Genomic DNA, 20,321 nt, shown 5'->3' with positions numbered 1-20,321 from the left:
CACAGAGAAGAAGGGAGAGAGAGAAAGAAAGAAAGAAAGAAAGAAAGATTTTATTAACGTCTTCCAAAAGACCGAACTCGGCCTATGAGACAAATCGGAGTACCTGTATGGGGTATCCTCTGTCATCCCAACAAAATGAAAAAGTACTGAATAAAAAGCTGAATCTGGGTGTGCAGGGGATGGAGCTCTATTACTAGGAGACTCCCCTATCACACATGTATATTTGCACGAGTACACATAGTGCACTTAGTACATTAAAAGTACTAAGTGTACTATGTACTAAAAAACTTATGGGCTTGTACACACTACAAGGGTGGGCATAATGCCTTTACCCCAACAACCTCCCACTTAAAGGCAAAGTGCCCTTAAATGAAGGAAAAGAAAAAAAAATCAGCATGTACATGATAATATACAAGACCATATCAAGGCTGAAACTGGCCTCATCCAATGCCCATCAAGTGTCTGCAATGAGCAAATCGCTCTGGAGGCAAACTCTTTGTCAACAGATCAGCCGGGTTGTCATCCGTATGAATCTTGACAAGCTGAATTTGCTTGTTCTCTATCACCTCTGATGAAATGATACTTCACATCCACATGCTTCGTCTTTGCATGAAAGACAGGGTTCTTTGCCAACTGGATGGCACTCTGACTGTCACAATGCAACAATGGAATATCCCCTGTATAACCCAAATCAACCACTAACCGAGATAGCCATAATGCCTCCTTGCAAGCCTCTGTGGCTGCAATATACTCCGCCTCTGTAGTAGATAAGACAGTGCACTTCTGCATCCTGGATATCCATGACACAGCACCTCCTGTGAATGTAAACACATAACCGGTAGTAGACTTCCGGTTATCTGGATGACCGGCATAATCCGAATCCGTGTAACCATGCACTAATGCATCCTGTTTACCAAAGCAAATGCACATATCCTGTGTGCCCTTCAGGTATCTCATGACGCCTTTCACTGCTTTCCAATGCTTCTTGCCAGGGTTGGCCATGTATCTAGAAACCACTCCCATTGCAAATGCAATGTCCGGCCTGGTAGCAACCATGGCATACATGAGACTGCCACAAGCTGAAGCATACGGAATCTTGGCCATATCAGCCCTGCCACTATCTGACTGTGGGCTGTCCATAGCACTGAGTTTCACATATGGAGGCAAAGGAGTACTAGTCTTCTTCCCCCCGTCCATATTGAACCTCTGCAAAACTTTGCCAATGTATTCCTTCTGAGACAAATACAACACATGCTGATTTCTGTCCCGAAGTATCCGCATACCCAAAATGTGATTTGCATCACCCAAATCCTTCATATCAAAGGTTTGATGCAGCCTCTTCTTCAAGGCATCCATCTCTTTACGAGATTTCCCGGCAATCAACATATCATCAACATACAAGATGAGGATCAATAGACTGCCATCCAAAGCTTTCTTGGTGTATAAGCAGTGATCTATGTCACTTCTCCTGAAATCCTGGGATTTCATGAATGTATCAAATTTATGATACCATTCCCTTGGTGCCTGTTTGAGCCCATAAAGACTCTTTTTCAGCTTGCATACAAGCTTCTCCTTTCCATTCACTGCATAACCCTCTGGCTATTGCATATATATCTCCTCATGGAGATCACCGTGAAGAAAAGCAGTCTTCACATCCATCTGAATCAAATCCAGATCATCAGGAGCAACCAAAGCTAATACAGCTCTAAGTGTGGTCATTTTGACCACTGGAGAGAAGATCTCATTAAAGTCCACACCATATTCCTGCTTGAAGCCCTTAGCCACTAAGCTGGCTTTGTATCTTGGCTTTGCATTTGGCTTTGCATCAGGTGCAACTTTGAGCCTGTAAACCCACTTGCATGGCAAAACCTTCTTGCCTATAGGCAAATGCACCAACTTCCATGTTCCATTTTTGTGCAGAGAATCCATCTCTGACTTCATAGAACACTCCCAAAGAGCCTTGTCTGCCCTCTGTAAAGCCTCCTTATAACATGAGGGCTCCCCACAGTCAGTGAGCATCAAGTAGGTTGCTGTCTAGCCTGCATATCACCTATTGGTGGCTCCTGTTCCATGCCATAAGGTTGAAAAATCATGCCCGGTATCTCCTCGAACTGTGGGATATCCATAGGGATATCTTCTGCCATCTCTGGCTATAAATTTGGACCATTTTCAGCACCATTTAACGGCTGGTTTTGATGCTGTAATGGCTGATTTACAGCCCTTGGTTGTTGTCCATGATGTCCGTCATCATCAAAGATGACTCTGCCAGGCTCCTGTTGCCTTGCAGGCTCCTTATACATGCATGTTTCATAAAAAATGACATCATTGCTGCGTATAATCTTTCTATTCACTGGATCCCAAAGTCTATACCCCATTTCACCTCTGTCACCATATACTAGGAATATGCATTTGTGAGACTTAGGATCAAGTTTGGTGCGTATTTCCCTGCGTATGTGCACATACGCAACACAACCAAACACTCTCAAGTGCTTGTAGGACGGAGGCTTCCCTGTCCATACTTCCTCTGGCACTTTCCCACCAAGCCTCGTGTTAGGTGACCTGTTTATAAGATGAACAACTGTCATAACAGCTTCAGCCCAAAAACCATGAGGTGATGCAGCATGTGACAACATAGAACGGACCTTCTCCTGAATGGTCCTGTTCATCCTCTCTGCTGTCCCGTTTTGTGGAGGATCATAAAGAGAAGAGAGCTCCCTCTCTTGATGCCTTTAGCATCACAAAAGTCCTGAAACTGTTTGGACATATACTCTCCACCATTGTCGGAACGCAAAGCCTTCAGTGTTTTGCCAGTTTGATTCTCAACATGAGCAACAAACTTCTCAAACACTGAGAATGTATCACTCTTCAAACGAAGAGGATAAACCCACACCTTGCGTGTGGCATCATCAATAAAGGACACAAAATATTTTGCCCCTCCCAAAGAAAGCTGAGGCATCTCACATACATCTGTATGCACAAGCTCTAACTGAGCATCTTTCTGTCCAAGAGCTTTCTTGTGGGGGCACTGGAGTTGCCTGCCATATATACAATGCTCACAAAATTGAAAACTTGAGAACTTTAGAGAAGGCAAGTAACCAAAATGAGACAATTGCTCCATTCCTTTGACACTCATGTGTCCCAACCGGCTATGCTACATAGAGATTTCCGGCAGCTCGGTTGCATTTACATTAACATGGTGACAAACACCAGCATGCATGAAGTAAAGAGTGTCCACCTTAGAGCCTCTAGCAACAACCAGTGAGCCCTTACTAATCTTCCACTTTCCATGACCAAATGTGGTAACATAATCAGCATCATCAAGCTGTCCAGTAGAAAGCAGGTTTTTCTTGATCTCAGGCACATGCCTGACATCATGGAGCATAAGCTGTGAGCCATCTGAAAACACAAGCCTCACATCACCTCTGCCAAGAATCTTGCATGCATGGTTGTCACCCAAATAAACTACTCCTTCATTGCCAGCAGTATACCTGACAAACAAGTCTGTGCAACCTGTGACATGAAATGAGGCACTTGAATCAATGATCCATGAGTGCATACCATGACCATCTCCTGCAAGAAGTGAATGGGCATCAAGTGAAGACGTGAAAAGGACTTCATCCTCACTGTCACCTGCATGTGACACATTGACTTCTTCAATCTTGACTCCACTTTTGCCCTTTGGCTTTGCATCTTTGGCTTCATCTTTGTCTTTGTCTTTTCCTTTGCCCTTTTCCTTTTGATCATTCTTCCATTTGTAGCATTGCTTTTTGATATGTCCGTTCTTGCCACAATAATGGCATTCCAAGTCCTTTTTGGAGCGGGACTTGCTCCTTCCCCGTTCTTGGCTTTTACCCCTTTGCTGGGATCTCCCACGTGCATTCATTGCATTGGACTTTCCAACAGAGTTGTTCTTCCTGTTCATCTCCTCTTGAAGGAGAGCACCCTCCACATCTGCATATGACAGCATAGCATTTGAATTGCTAGTGGCTGTCCTGAATGTGTCCCAACTCTCTGGCAAAGTGCATAAGAGAAAGGTGGCTTTGAACTCATCGTCCATTGCCAACTTTTGATTGATTACCTGGCTGACAACACCATTAAACTCATTTAGATGGGCTGTCATAGACGCCCCTTCCTTCATTTGAAGACCTATGAGTTTCTTCAACCAACACACTTTGCTTGAGGCACTTTGCTGGGCATACAAGTCCTGCAATCTTTGCCACATTCCCCAAGCTGTCTTCTCTTCACGTATGCTGAAAAGTAAAGTGTCTGACACAGACAACATGATAGTGGATCTTGCTAGCGCATCCATATCTTCCCATTCTTCAGCAGTAAGAGAAGTGGGCATTACACCCCTTTCTTTGATGGGCTTGTGTTGCCTCTTCAGGAGCAACACATTATAGCACTGGGTTTGCCAAATGTCATAATTATGTGAGCCTTCAAGCTTCTTGATGTGAAGCAATGAAGAGCTCTCACCTGTGGTTGCCATAGCAATATGCAACCTTTGTCAATGCCTGACTCCCTGCAAGATGTGCAAACACTGGACCAAAGCACACAAAGTGCTCACAGTTGTTCTCCCAAAGTTTATCTCCCACTGCGGAAGCACAAATGCAACTCTACTCCCAATGTATGTGATAAAATCACCAAAATCTGGTTGCTGTAGATTTAGGACAGCACCTTAGATGTGCTCTGTTCCCCTTCCAAAGTACTGTACACCAGTACTAAGTGCTCACCAATGATGTACCAAATCTATACCGGCAAGTACAGCAGCTGAAAATGAGTCTTTTCCTCAAATCAATGTACAGCCATGCCAAAACTTGTACAAAGTTGTACCAAATCTGTACCAGCAAGTACAACAGCAATAAATGCTCTTTTGGCTGTCCAAATGAGTGAAAATCAGACTTTGACAGTCCCTACCACTGCATACAACAGTCCCGGACAGAAATTGAGCAAAAGCCCCTTGACTGCAAGTGGATTTCTGAGTGTTCAAGGCATAAAAGTCTTCCCTGCTGCTTTGCCAAGCTCAACAAGCACAAAATCTTGAAAAGCCCCTTGATTCAAGATCAATTTCGAGCTTGAGTCTAGATTCTGCCGCTGCCTCCTCCAAGTTTTCTAGCTATGGCCGCCCAAGCTGTCTGTGCGTCCACCTCATTCGCAACTGCACAATGCTTTGCGTGACCTCCTTGTGTAGCGCTGCAATTGGCAGTCAAGAAGGAAGCCCGTGAGCACCTGTAGCGTCTATGAACAGCGTTGCCCTTGGTAGCCCACCCACTTGTCAGCTACTCCAATCGTGGTGCAGGCGTACAAGGTGACCTTCAAGACCCCGGCTGGAGAGTCGTGCAGGTGTGAACGAGCTTGCCGAAGGGGTTGCGTGTGGGCGGTGGGAGCTCCACGGGGACACGTAAACGTGTCGGCGGACGCTCTGTGGTGGCGTGTCGCAGCGCATGCAACGCCTTGCAGTGGCCAGGATTTTTTCAACAGTCCCCTACGACGCTTCGAGAAAGTCACCTGGCGGCAAGCGGCGTTTAGCTCTGGGCGCCTTACCTGCTGCGAGCGCTGCTGCCCTGTGGTGTGTGTTGCTACGCCTTGTGCTGCCCTGTGGTGTGTGTGGCCAGGAGTCTGACGCCCAACGCCTTGTGCTTTGCTCACGCTGCCTAAAGTCCAGCGCTGTCTCCAATGCTCACACGCACAGGCTGCCACTCCCTCTCACTGTCTTGCAGCGCACGTGCTCCTTGCTGAGCACCAGAAAGCTCCAAGCAATCTCCTCTGCTCGTGCCAAGCTCAAGGCTCCATAGCCGAGCTTCTTCTTCGCGATGAAGATGACTCCGCACACCCGCACACACACGGACACAACCGTGGCTCTGATACCAGTTCAAGGGAGATGAGAGTTAGGGTTTCATGTGGGAGACACACACAGAGAAGAAGGGAGAGAGAGAGAGAGAGACATGTGGGGATAAGTCAACTCATCAAATGTGAGTGTGTGACTCCCCTATCACACATGTATATTTACACTAGTACACATAGTGCACTTAGTACATTAAAAGTACTAAGTGTACTATGTACTATAAAACTTATGGGCTTGTACACACTACAAGGGTGGGCATAATGCATGTGCCCCAACACCTTCATGATACAAAGCTACTCCAAAAACTTCATGGCAGGATGTCAATCTGATGATCTTCTAGTCTCTTCAGCTTCTTGATCTGTCAGGTTGGGACAATTTGAAGCCAAGTGTCCCTTCTTTCTACATTGGAAACATTTTCCTTCTTTGGTATATTCTTCGAGTTGCTTAAGAGACAATTTTCTTCGAAAGGGTGGAGGTTTGTCCTCACTCCTATTGTTCTTTTCTTGTGACTCAGTTCTTGATGGGGATCGGTCTCTAAACTTCTTCCTTTGAGATGAGTCTCGATTCTAATTCTTTGATTTATCCACCATCCAAGGCATATATAGAGCTTCGGCTTGCAAAGCTTTATCTTGGGCTTCTTCCAAAGTTTTAGGTCCCAACATATAGACTGCTTGATAAAGCTGTGCTTGCAATCCATTGACAAACTTTTGCATTTCCACCAATGGTGGGATAGGAGTATATGAGGTAAACTTCAATGAGACGGCTGAAAAGTTATTAAGATATGTTGCCACACTTTCTCCCGCTTTTTGCTTTACCTCGTCCCATTCCTTCTGTACATCTGCTTCAAAGGTAGCGGGAAGGAACTTCTTGTTGAACATGATTTTGAAATCAGCCGATGAGGTAGGCTTAGTCCCTTCTTGGACCACCTTGAGCCACCGATTCAAGGTGTTATCTTTCAAGTGCATACGAACCGTGCGTAGTTTGGACTTTTCGGAAAGGTCTTCTCCTCAAAAGGCGGCGTATCATCAAAGAAGACAAGAACAAAATCATCCAAGTATTCTCTGAGAATATCTTGCATAAGACGATTGAATGTCGCTGAGGCATTAGTCAATCCAAATGGCATGACTGTGAGCTCATAATGCCCATAGTGAGTATTGAGAATGCTATCTTTGGGATGTCCTGCTCCTTGATTCTGATCTGGTAGTACTCAGATTTGAGATCTATCTTTGTAAACATTTGGGTACCACTTAACCGATCCAGAAGTTTATCAATCCTAGGAATAGGATACTTATTCTTAATTGTTAATTGATTCAGTCCTTCAATACAGAGGACTGAATCAATTAACGTTCCATCTTTCTTCTTTTGAAAGAGAACGGGCGCACCCCAAGGTGTTGCTTTTTGGCCCTGGAGTTGCGTTTTGAAAAAGCGGCTTATAGCTTTTTGACACAGTTCAACGAGCTCTTTCCAATGGTGTCCTTAGCTTTTTGGTCAACAAAGTTTGACTTTTACTTTTTCTTGCTTTTTGACCCAAACGAGTGCTTTTTCCAATTCCAACTTTAGGAACCCTGTTTCCATGTGTCCATCATCTTGTCCATGTGTCTGGGCATGAGTTCTATCGCGTGTAAAGAGCATGCAGGACCAAATAGTTACAGAATGATGAGCTAACGGACATAGCACGCCCATAATCTCCCAATAGTTGATTATGAACACAACACATTCCAAAACCTTAGACAATGAACTTGGAACACATGCAATCCATAATCTCTTCTATATCAAGTTATGAATTTGAAACACATTCAATCCATAGCTACCACAGTTGACCATGCTTGCGAGATTTAAAACTATATATATATATATATATGTATATGTATATGTATATATATGTATATGTATATGTATATGTATATGTATATGTATGTATATGTATATGTATGTATATGTATATGTATGTATATGTATATGTATATATATATATATATATATATATATATATATATGTATATGTATATGTATATGTATATGTATATGTATATGTATATATGTATATGTGTATATATGTATATGTGTATATATGTATATGTACATATATATACATATATATATACATACATATACATATACATACACATATATATATATATATGTATATATATATATATATATATATAGGGGTGCTCATAAGCCGCCCGAAAGACATTGGGGTCACTCACAATGCGACAAAGGTTTGTATGTTCCCTTGGCTCATTCTTAACCCATCGAATCTCTACCCTTTACTGAAAGCTTCTGCTTCCCTTAATACCCGCCATACGACTAGTATCTGCCATACGATATTGGACATGGGGTTTGCAAAAGATCCCGGAGCCTTGAGGAAATCCCCAGTTTTCCGCCAGACTTGTAGGGGACGAGAGGGGTGGTCCTTCCTCCAGGGTCCCACGGGACAATGTACTATCACCTCTACCATGCAATATTTACTCACATAAGCCCGATCGGGAGATAGAAAGGATCCGGCAAGAGCACGAAACTCCGGAGGCTCAGGAAGGGAAATCGGTTATCTTTGGGATGACAAGCCAGGAGAACTAGAGAAACTCTGGGAAAAAAGCAGGCTTCAACTGTCCTTCAATAGGCAACAAAGCCATTGTGGGGGTAAAAGGCATCCGACGTAAAGTGTTTTCTCCTCGGACCTCCGTCAGGAGGTCCAATAGATCCCCGGGAATCTATCCCAGACCCCCGAGATTGGGGGAATATATATATATATATATATATATATATATATATATATATATATATACCAATATTAGGAGTTGATGACAATCCCCTCTCCCGCCAACAAGCCTCCTTTGGCTAGCTCCAGGTGGGGGGAAACTTGTCCTTATGGCTGAAGAAGTACACCATCCAGGTCCTCCTAAGTTGAGATGGTCTTCGGAGCACTAGAAGTAGAAGAATCGGAGTCACTTTCTTGTTCTTTGTACTAGCCGTTCTTCTTTGATGGAGACTTTGTCCTACTTCTTCTTCTTCTGTCCTTGACCTTGGCTTTTTGTCCTTCTTCTTGGACAAACAATCCTTTCCCAAGTGACCTTTCTTTCCACAAGAGTAGCACTGGACTTTCTTCTGCACTGTAGCAAGTGATTGATCCTGACCATTAAGAGACACCCTGGCCTTGTGAGACGAGGACAAACTCTTCTTCCAAGAAAAAGCAGCTGAGGTCATTAAAGTCTAGGTTGCTGTTTGTTACTTGGCAGTAGAAAGCTTGAGGAACCACATCGTACTCGGAAGGAAGCTTCGTGAGGATTAGTGCAGGCAACTGAGTAGAGGACAAGGCATCACCCATTTCCAGTAACTGGTCATGGGTGACAGACCCTCATATTCAGCTTCCAATAAGCATAGTTAGCTCCGTCGAGCTTGTCCTCCTTGTTCGTAGGGGGGGGACCCATATCCGCAACAAAAAGTCCACCTTAAACAAGCAAGCGTAGTCACAGGGGACGGAAGGGACGAGGGCTTGGAACGGAGGGATGCCGAAACGGGACGGACCGGCGACAGGGACGGCAAGGGGACGGACGGACGTACCCTAGGAATCGTCACTCACAGGGGACGGGGAGGGGGACGCCTTTAGGAACGGAGACGTCGGTGGGGGACGGCTCTGTGGGGGGGCGGCAGGAAGGCGTTGCGCGATTTTCTGCCCGTTTCTAGCCGTTTCGTTCGCTGTTTCTAGCCGTTTATAGTTGTTGGCTTGGCGGTTTGGGGATGGCGTGGCCCTTGGCCCTTGAGGCTTGGCCCTCTCTCTCTCTCTTGCTCTTGAGGCTTGCCTCTCTCTCTTGTCTATCTATATAAGAACAAGCCTCTACAAGGCTACAAGCACACACAACTTTCAAGCTTTCAAGCTTCTTCTAGCTTCCAACTTCCAAGTTCCAAGCCTCTCACACAAGGCCCGCCGCCCTACTCTCTACTATCTAGACTCTCTCTCTCTCTCTCTCTCTCTCTCTCTCTCTCTCATTCTTCAAGGCTCATGAGTCAAGCCATCTTCAACCATGGCACCCTCCTCACATGCCGGGGCTTCCCGTAGAAGGACAACGGGATGGACATGGTGGGAGGAGGTTAACCACACCCCATCCGCTCATGGAGGTGGTTCTCGGCCGCCATGGGCATGCAAGCTTTGCCTGTACCGGCGAACGGGTGGTGCTGACAAAGTGCGAGCCCACCTCTTGCATGAGAGTGGGCATGAGGTGAGGTTTTGCACGAATGTCATGCCCGAGAAGAGACGGGAACTTCTTGACAAGCTTAGCGTTTACAAGGTGGTCGAAGTGGCAAGAAGGACACCACGAGTGGTCGTGGATACCGTGACGATGGGGAGAGGAAGTCAAGCCTCTACAATGGAGTCATGTGGTGGATCGGGATCATGCACACCATCACCTTCACAAATCAAGTCGGAATGTTACTCCATCCACGACCCGGGCACCCTCCATCTCCACGGCCTCTCAACCATTACGTGGCCCACGACGACAACCTACACTTCGGGAGAATTGGAACCCCAAGTTGAAGGAGGAGGTGGATATGGCGGTGGCCCGCTTCTTCTTCCACGACCACATTGCCTCTCAAGCGGCTAGGTAAGTGCAATCGATCATTGCCAATTCATTCTTCATGTTTTCATCATCCTAGTCCCCTTCTCATTAGTAAATTACTTTCTTGAATAGGTCGGAATACTTCAAGGTCATGGTTAAGAAGATTGGGGAGTATGGCTCAACCTATACGCCCCCCTCATCAGAGAGCTTGAGCACTACATTGCTCGAGAAGGAGAAGCGCATTGTAGAGAAAGCGGCCGACAACACAAAGCGGCAATGGGAGAGGAACAGAGTCTCCCCCATTGTGGATGGATGGAGTGACACCCGCAAGAGGAGTATTCATGGCGTGGTTGCATATTCCCGCGGAGAGATGTACTTCATCTCATCTCATGATGCATCCGGCACCGGGAAGAGCGCGGATGTGCTTGCGGCGGAGTGGGCTACCACCATGGAGATCGTTGGCCTCGAGCATGTAGTGGGCTTCGTTGCGGATGGGGAGCCTTCCAATAGGGTAGCGGGAGCTATTCTCCAAGGTATATATGGACATGTCACGGTGTCCTTTTGTATGACTCATTGCCTAAACAACCTCCTCAAGGACATCGGGGCATTGCCATTTATCAGCCCGCTCATTGAGGAGGCCAACACCATGGTCTCCTTTGTCCTCAACCACTGTTGGGCCATTGAAGGATTGTAGCAGTGCTCTGAGGGGGCTATTCCTTAGCGATGAGTTTGTTGCCATGCAAGAGTCCCGTACAAACATTGGCCAAGAGTGTAGGCTACGGGCGGATGACACCTCTTGGTGGGAGCGTGTGAAGACCATAGATGCTATGGTTAGTCCACCTATTGAGGATTGTAGACGCTATGCAACCATGCATAGGCAAGGTCTACGAGGCCATGGATCGCATGATAGAGAAGTTGAAAGACTTCGTGCCTGACGAAGATAGATACGAGGAGATCCATGGCTAGTGTCTAGGAAGGTGGAATTCCTACTACTTTTCATTGCATGCAGCAGCTTATGTGGTGGACCCAGAATTCCAAGGCAACAAGCAGGAGAGCGACCGGGAGGTGAGCGCTGGATGGAGGATCATCTTGGATCGTCTTGTGCATGATGCATCGGTTAGGCGCAAGATCAGGGACCAGCTTTCGATGTACAGGTCATTTCATGGCTCCTATGGCTGTCATGATGCAAAGGTTGACCGCTCCAAAGTTGGTGCTACTCTATGGTAGGAGGACTTTGGTTCGGATGGACCGGAGCTACAACAGCTTGCCATCCGCATACTTAGCTACGCCGTCAGCTCCTCTTGCTTGGAGAAACTTTGGAGTACCTACATCCACATTGCCTCTAGGAAGAGGAACCGACTCACGGTAGAGCGTGCCAATGACCTTGTCTTCGTCAGCGCGAACTTGCGAATGCTTTGCAAGAGCGTGACGAAGAAGGCAGATACCTTCACCGAGTGGGAGATGAGTGAACAAGAAGAGCAACAAGAGGATGAGGTGTAGGAGCAGCATGCCAGTGAGGATGAAATTGAGGATGAGCTTGATGCTTCTTTGGCACAAGCTACCCATGACCATGAGGCGAGCACTTCACGTGGATGATCATTCATGGATCATGATTGATGGGCCTTACTACTTAGCTCTAGCCTCTAGCCTCTAGACTTTAGCAATTTTTTGTCATTGACTCATTTGAGTCCTGACTCATTTTGTATCTACTTAATGATTAATATAATCAACCGTGAATGCCTTCACTCTTTGATTGGCGTATTTTGTTAATATGACTCAAAAGCTTACCATTTTAGTGTAGATTTGTGCTCATTTTGATGTACTTCCAAAGTAGAATAAGTGCAGAGTAGAAAAACTTTAAAATAAAGTATTTTTTGAGTGCCGTTCCCTCCCCCGTCCCCGTTTCCTACTTATGGCCGTCCCCCGTTCTGTCCCGCGTCACTGTCCCCCGTCCCTTGTGACTATGCAAGCAAGCCTTAGGACTCATTATCTCAACACTCCAGGGCCAATCTCCAACACTCTCCAACTACACGAACCATGAGGACCTTTCAGCCCCCCTCAGAAAACTGAGGTAGAAAAGGGGCTGGACAGCAGCATGAAGGGCCACAAAATCCACTGGGAAGCACCCAATGGGAAGGGAGGGAAGCCCGGGAAGAAGTGGAACCGACCACACCACTTGTTGGGCTGCTCCGGGTGCAAAGAACTCTCCTCCAACTGCTGTCCAGGTAGTAAAAGCAGCCCACGGTTCACCAACAGCTGCAGCAAATTGCTCAGGAAAGCAAAAAATGCAACCCCTCATAGTTGCACCTTGACTCTGTGCGAAGACCGCAGGGGGGTAGGAGCATCAGAGAAGCAAAACACTGATGAAAAAGAAACACAGATGCAAAAAATATGCAGGTACAACAGAAAAAATAATGCAGCCAACCGATGATTTCCTAAAAAAAAACTACTGCTAGAAGAGGGACTAATTCAACAGAAGAGGGCAGCCAAGACCCTGGTTGTCTTCTACCATGTTAGAGTTGCACAGTGCGGAAGAAAAACACAGGAGAGAGGCAATGAGAGAGGGAGAAATGGCAGACAATGATCAACTTGAACTATAACAAGAGGTTTACACAAGGCTTATACTTGCCATTAGATGGGTGGAGACAATCATGCACTGAGAATGAATGGATACAAGAAGATGGGTGAGGTGCCATAAAGTACCACGACCTATATGAAGCCTCATGACTAGCATTGATAAGGAACAACTTAATAAAGTGCTAACCCTTAAATAAGACCCAGTTCCCGCACAACACATGAGATGCACATATTTTAAGATTGAGGAGAACATGAGCAGTTGTCAAAATGGGATAGGGGCAATGTTTCATTGATGACCTCTAAATGCTTGCCGAGGAGAGGCAGATGGTGTCCCCCTTCAGGTCATTTACCTCCAATGGAACTTGGATTGACTCTCGAGACACTTTACTATATTCTGATGAGAGTGAGTGGAGATTGGCCATACGTGAGCCCATCATCAATGGAACTTGGATTGACTCTCAAGACAGTTAACTATATTCTGATGAGAGTGAGTGGAGATTGGCCATACGTGAGCCCATCGTCAATGTGGGGCTTTTGTCTAAAAGAAAAGTATGTCTAGCAAACTAAAACAAATGTTGAGGCATATTCCAACAAATTATTGTTGGAGGTGTATGATCCTACTAGACTCTCATTACTGTAGGTCCCTTCATTTCTCAATAGTAATCAAAGCAGCCCATACAAATGACAAGTTGCCAAATTGAAATTGGCTCTTGCTTCATGAGTTGCAGATGGTTTAAAAATTTGTTCTGCTGCCCTTGGTCTCTGAAGATGATAGATGCTGGGAATGTGTTGGTGGATGGGTTTCGTGGGTGATGTATCTCAAAACCGTTCTATTTTCTCAAAGGAGAGCATCAAATGGATCTTAATGTGGCTTGTCTTTATGTTTTCAGAGAAGAAGAGTACATATTACTTTGGAGCTTCCTTGGAGTGCGGACCGTGCCATTCAACAATTCGGGAGAACTCATCGTTCGAATCAAGCATGCGCACCAGAATACAGGTACTTGCTCATTGTAACAGCTCTATTGCAAGTTGGTAAAATCTTAGACAATCATTAGGTTTAGCTTGATCACTTGTAAGTTTGTACCTGCTATTTTACTGTTGGAGAAGAAATCTAGAGCTGGTTAAACCTGTGCTTGGGGGTAGTTGTTTGAATCATGTTCTAAATTGGGTTCCATTGTCGAGAATAACTCTAATTGTATCATGCGATTTGCGAATTACCTTAGAGGAATCACTTAATGCAAGAATCCATTCATTTAATTGGACTCGTTTACTGACCAATGTAATCCCCACCACTGCAGGCTTTTGTTTACAAACCTTGGGGGTGAGCGCCGATTTGCGTCAATTGTGGCAAAGCGCTTGGAGACTCTTGGAGCATTAACTCAAGGGGACCGCAGGTATAGAAATTTAGAGAAAAAATTGCGGAAAAGTGAGTATATAAGGCCCAACAGTCATTTGGTATATAAACTAGTTGAGCTTACATGGAACTCAACACTTTTTGTGACAGGGCTGGCCCGTCGTTAAATGCCTACAACTATGACAGCCTTTATGGAAAGAAGGCACTGGCTTTGATGTATCGATCAATAATGGAACAGGCCAGTATTTCTTGGTATTTGAGTAGTAGTGCTCTTTCCAACTGGTGCTTCTCTAATGCAAACAATCTTAATGCTGAACAGTGTGATTTTCCTGTTCTACCTCCTGGTTGTTCGAGTGATAGTGAATGGGTGCCTCGAGATTTTTTCAAATTTGCAAGGGCTTCATTGCTGGCAGTTGGAATTATTAGAGATGCAATTCTTGGTATGATCAACTATCACAATGCATCTTTTTTAATCTATTATTTACACTTAATTTACTCAACTGTGGCCTGAACACTGTTTATACTTCATTTTTAACCTTTGTAACCATTTGTTGGTCGATGTAACTATGGCCAATGCCCGGCCCTTGACCACTTGCATATAGGTCTAGTCTGCCTAGGGCAATTTTGTGCTAGATGTCCTTTTTCCCGGAAAATCAGAGCTTGCCTTGAGAGGTTTACCACCTTCATACTCTGACAGTCATGAGTGACACCATCATATTTCTGAAGCATGACATGATACCTTTATTGAAAAGGATAAGGAAGAAGCACCTTGACACACGGAACTCACAGTAAACATTCTCTGAGACCGCCTCTGCTGATTAGGGTGCATCTGTCACTGAAAGGTGTGCAGGAGATCTATCACTTCTTGTGCTGTTTCAATGGTGGAGATGATTAAAATAGTATCTTGGCAACTTGGGAAAACATATGCTTTTTGCAAAGACAAGTCTGCCCCAATGACGGGATTGAAGTTGCGATGGTATGGAAACAGAGATTTGTTTTTCTCTAAGAGTCCCACATATTCATCCTTGCCTCTGCGCATCAAATTTTAAAGGAAGGGCTTCTTTTCTGCGAGTCTTTCCCCACTGTGGATGCTCTAGAGATCTCCTCTCACAAATTGTATCGATATTGTACTTTTCTGGTTGCATAGGCCAATCTTGCTTTTCTTGTTTATTGCTGTTCTTGTTGGGCTTTTGCACTCCCAGAGTTTCAGTATTTATATTGGAGGTTATCTGCTCACTACGTTTTTTTCACTCAATGCTAATGAATTTTTTAGATTGCAGGCTATTGCTCTTTCAATCTTGTTCAACAGTATCCTACAGCACCTTTGATGGGATTTGACTCACTATGATGCCTGACCATGTAGAGCGAGCTTGGTGTGAACTTTTGCTTGAGCAGATTTTATCTCTTTTATGATCTTTTTAAGCTTCGCATTGGCATATTGTGGTAACATAGTTAGCGGATTCTCATCCTTATGAGCCTGCACTCCAATCTCTGTACATGCTTTTCCCTTTTGGAGGCTGTGAGTACATGCCCTTCCAGTTATTTCCCATTTAGTTTTTCCAAAATCTCATATGGTTCTAGAAGTTGGTTCAATTTTTTTTTAAAATTTATAATTTTTTTGGCAAATACTGGTGGTATTTCAATACACGTTGTTATGGAATGTGTGTGATACAACATCTGGTAACACTTAAGTGAATTTAAATCGCAAATTGTATGTTATTTATCACTTGCTAAGTTACATATAGGTGTTTGATAAGGTTTGGTGTCTGTTCCACAGCTGATAGTGATGCCTACTGAAATCTTGTATGAAATTCCAGTTCATCAAGGTGATGACCCAGAAAAGGACTTTGGAAAGCCTTCAGGAAGAATCCCAGAAGCGGATACACATGATGTTGCACGCTTTTTGAATCGTCTACTGGGTTTGCCACCAGACGTGCAGAACAGGTACGAGTTGTACATCTATGGTTTCTCTACGGAGATGAGGAAAGATACTTTTTAAAGCCTATGAGGACAGAGAAACACATAAAAAAGCCTTTGAAAGCATTATTATTGTCATTTTACGAGTAGACATTTATTTCTGTCATTTATAGGTATGTTATGGTGGAGTTTTATGACATGATCTAAGCTTAACCTTTTGGTTGCTTGCATGGATCATATTTAGTAGTAATCTGTCAAACTTCTCTTTGTATATGCCTTGAACTAAATGCCATAGTTATCTTCTTACAATAGTAATCAAATCTAGGTTTTCAAAAAATTAGAAGACATCTGGGTAATTGGGTAATGTGTGTCATGTATAATAAGCTTACTTTTGTACTGCAGGCTGTTTGAGTACTTTGTGAACATCTTCGACCTCTTGTTGTCTGATGCTCGTAGAGACGGACAATTTGATTGTGGAATTGTGGACATCAAAGCGCATTCTATTGAGCTCCAGGGCACACCAAAGGTTTATATTTTTCTATTCAATGCCATCAAACGTTAAGCATTGTGGGATTGAATGCTTTCTAACAATTTACATAATGTTTTGATGAGTGCGTAAAGAAGCTACATATTGTGCAATCTTGTTGAACATTCCTATGATAACCTGTGACATGATCTCATGTTTGCAATTGTCAATGCAGACTGTACATGTGGATCCAATGTCTGGAGCATCAACAACTCTCTTTGTTTTAAAAGTTGACCGGGGACTTACCTGGGAGGTGAAGTATCCATTCAGAGTCTACCTATGGGAGCTCTTATTTAGCTTGCTGGTGGGTAGAAATGATTATGTTGAAGACTGAATGTATTTAGTTTCATTATTGCAGGCTGCTGTAAAGATTCTAGAGCAAAATGATGTTGAAAATAAGCGTAACAATGGGTTTTATGAATCAAAGAGAGAGTGGCTGGGCAGAGCACACTATTTGCTTGCAATCGATTGGTTCGTGAATGTACTTCCTACTCCATACAAAGTCTATGCAGTGATTGTTTTCTAATTTTTGTTTATATTGGTTGGTATTAAGCATTATTTGCACCGAACATGCAGCTCTTCCTAAGGTGCACCTATAGATGATGAGCCTAAGCTGAATAACGAGTTTCAGGATTCAAATGATTTATTTTCTGTACATAAAACCACTGTTTTAACTTTGGAACCTTGTTATGCTTGTCTCTGGCATGTTTGGATGGTTAGATGCAGAGAGTTCATTTATATTATATGATTATTGTGCCGAGAGATGATCTATCGCACATGATGTTTTCTGTATCTTAGGAGGGTCCTCTTGTTTGAAGGCCTCTTTTCAAAAATATGATAAGCCCTCCTTTCCCTCCCTGTCTTTTCTGTTCTTGACCAGAATGAGCTGTGACATAGACGGATGGATTTCAGGAAAGGCCCTATGCTGTATATTAATGCAAAGTTTGCCATGCTAGTAAGAGGCTAAGAGAAGTACATGGTCAGACTTATTGGTACATTGGAGTAAAAGGTTTGTCTTCAAACTGAAACCTTTGGGGTAGCAATTTGATATGGTAGTTTCTTGTTCAACTTTGTAGGCCCAATGCAGGACCTGGAGTTTGTCGAATCTTCCGACCAGGCAGCGGAGAAGCTCTAAGGTCTGCAAATTTTAATGGGCATTTTTATTTCTCTAAAGAAGCTCATGTTCCATGGAAGACATTCATATTTTGTAAGACAACTTTATAAGAATTAGCTCAGCAGAGTTATCCGTCAGCAATTTTTAAAATTGGAGTGATGTATTGTACCCACCAGGGAGATGTCGGAAAACGAGCTTCTCAATAAATACTCAAAACTGACATCAATGGAGATTGCTAAAGGGAAGTGGCAAGAGGAGTATAACATTACAGAGGAGCAGGTATTAGACCAATGTCCTTATATGCTAGTGGTCAGCACATCTCATATTTCTATTTAACTTTAGATTAGGAGTGGGTTTATGCTAGTATTTGCAAGACCCATGGATGTGCATCTTCCTATGGCGTCTTTATCAACATATTTTGTAAATAAAAAATGTCTATTAAAGCAGACAATTGAGAGCTGTGAGAGTGCGCCCCCCCCCCCCCACCCCCCCCCCCCTTGTGGGCGCGCTCTGTCCTCTCAGCTGCCTCTGCCCCTGTTTTCTTCTTGTTTTCTGCCCCAGCCTTGGTGTGAGCCTCCCCTTGCCTTCCTTGCTCCTCATGTTCCCTCGCTTCCTCCCCTTCAGCGCTTCTTCTCTGCAGGTTTTTAGCTTTTGGGCAGTTTCCTTTTCGGCAAGTTTCAGCCTCTTGTGGTCTTTGAACCCCCAAGAGGACTCCATGGCAGCCGCTCTGTCGTCCCTGACTCAGGCTGCCGTCCCTTACCTATCTTTTTCAGAAGCAGACCGCCAGCTCCTTGCTTCGACAGTCGCACCTTTGGAGGCCTCCACCTTGGTATGCAAGATTGTGGGTAGCCACCTGGTGCGGGGACAGCTCAGGGACTTGTTACAGGCAAGTCTTCTTGGCGCGCTTGGAAAGCTCTCTAATATTAAACCCTTGGGACGTGGCTACTATCAAGTTGAGTTCGATTTTCCTGTAGCTTCGGACAGAGTCATGCAGCTGAGCCTCATTGCAGTGTACGGCCTAGGCCTTCTTTGTGAGGTGGTAGCACGGCTTCGACCTACCGTCCGATCCTTTGGCTGGCGTCTTAGGCTTGCCTGTGACAGTTTTCTTGCAGGGTTTCAGGAAGGAATACCTTCCTCTCCTCCCAGTGATTTGTGGTGCCATTGGGAGGTGATGGAATCCCCCTCACCGCTGCTTCGGTTCTTGCTCGGATGGTTGGGATTCCATCCCTTCATATCTGCATAGCCTCTCCGGAGTCAGTGCCTCATGCCATATCACTCTCTTGCGTATTTTGCAGAGCTGAGTACTCTGGCCTCCCAAGCCAATGTTTCATCTGCAGATAGATGGGCCACCTTGCTAGAGCTTGTCCGTTGGAGGCGGAACTGCCCGTAGACTTCTAGAGCAGAGCGGCGCTGCTAGGCTGGCAGGGTACATGAGGATACGATTGTGTCAGGAAACCATTACCAGCATTTATCCTAGTAGCCCCTGAGCCCAAACCATGGGCGTTAGTGCTTTTTAAGTTTTATTGGATGTTAAGCTGTGTGTTATATCTGACCCCCTTGGGGACTGGGTGCTAAGGTCTGTATTTACTGATGTTGTGGCTTGTTCATTAGCGTTGATGATGCCCCCCGCCCCCACCCCCCACCCTTGAGGAACCCGCTTGTAGTCCCCCCCATCTAGAGATTGTTGCCTCATCGAGACCCCTCTCCAGGCATTGAGATTCACGCAAGGCTCTAGCACTCCAGGCCATCCACCCTAGAGACTGGCGCGATGATCTTTTCCTTCCCTCTAAGTGCAATGCCGGGGCCAATTGGAGCATGGAGTCGGTGTTTGCCGCTATCCATGAGCAGGCAATAGAGCTCTTACACCATCTGCATGATCTAGGTATTACTAATGTGCTTACCCACTTCTGGCCCTTGGTGCGGATGGAATTGGGTGGCTCAGGCCAGAGAGTTCAGGAAGGAGAGACGATGTCATCCAGCCTGGAGGTGCTTCTTTTTGTGTTTCTTCACATTTCAGTGGCAGTACCGCTTCCCCCCTCTACGGATACCTGCATTGTCATAGGTAGGTCCAGAGTATGCATATTGTAGGGCTCGGATTGAGTGGCTTCACATGGAGGGCAGGATTTGTGCCTGATTTGCGTGGCTTTGCCCCAGGATCGACAATGACTACTCTCATTTAGGAGCATCATCTTTCAGAGGGGCGTACCCCTCACCGCCGGAAGATCCTACAAGGCAAGAGTCACACCTTCTGGTCTCATTCTTTTGGCCCTAGCTCAGTGGATGACCATTAAGATAGGAGAGGATTGCATGGGCTTTCTGAATGTTTATGCGCTGAACGCAGCAGTAGGTAGAACCAGCGTACAATTCGTCAGTCCCTCCCTGCCAACTCTTTTGCTAGAGTTGGCAGAGCAATGACTCGGAGGTGGCCTGGCTAT

General features: G+C 44.9%; 1 protein-coding gene across 2 annotated transcripts in view; it reads left to right on the top strand.

The window, feature by feature from the left end:
* The window catches only part of EMB1135 (RING/FYVE/PHD zinc finger superfamily protein), a 120,970-nt gene that overhangs the window by 83,616 nt on the left and 17,033 nt on the right, over nt 1-20,321 (top strand). Inside the window, exons 20-29 of one of the 2 annotated variants that reach the window (XR_015265366.1) lie at nt 13,866-13,972; nt 14,274-14,369; nt 14,480-14,567; nt 14,649-14,769; nt 16,147-16,273; nt 16,649-16,772; nt 16,948-17,025; nt 17,131-17,253; nt 17,849-17,908; nt 18,063-18,165. Coding sequence is in view for 1 of the 2 variants with exons in the window: in XM_086794967.1 (XP_086651093.1) it covers nt 13,866-13,972; nt 14,274-14,369; nt 14,480-14,567; nt 14,649-14,769; nt 16,147-16,273; nt 16,649-16,772; nt 16,948-17,025; nt 17,131-17,243; nt 17,849-17,908; nt 18,063-18,165 (1,017 nt within the window). In the remaining variant the exon portion in view is untranslated. The remainder of the gene's footprint in view (nt 1-13,865; nt 13,973-14,273; nt 14,370-14,479; nt 14,568-14,648; nt 14,770-16,146; nt 16,274-16,648; nt 16,773-16,947; nt 17,026-17,130; nt 17,254-17,848; nt 17,909-18,062; nt 18,166-20,321) is intronic. The other variant, XM_086794967.1, reaches the window with a different exon arrangement.

This window comes from Cibotium barometz, chromosome 61, assembly GCF_041138505.1.
Source record: "Cibotium barometz isolate CiBa-2024 chromosome 61, ASM4113850v1, whole genome shotgun sequence".
NCBI lineage: Eukaryota > Viridiplantae > Streptophyta > Polypodiopsida > Cyatheales > Cibotiaceae > Cibotium > Cibotium barometz.
The sequence above is the reverse complement of the archived record's forward strand: the minus strand, read 5'-3'. Positions and strand labels throughout refer to the sequence as shown.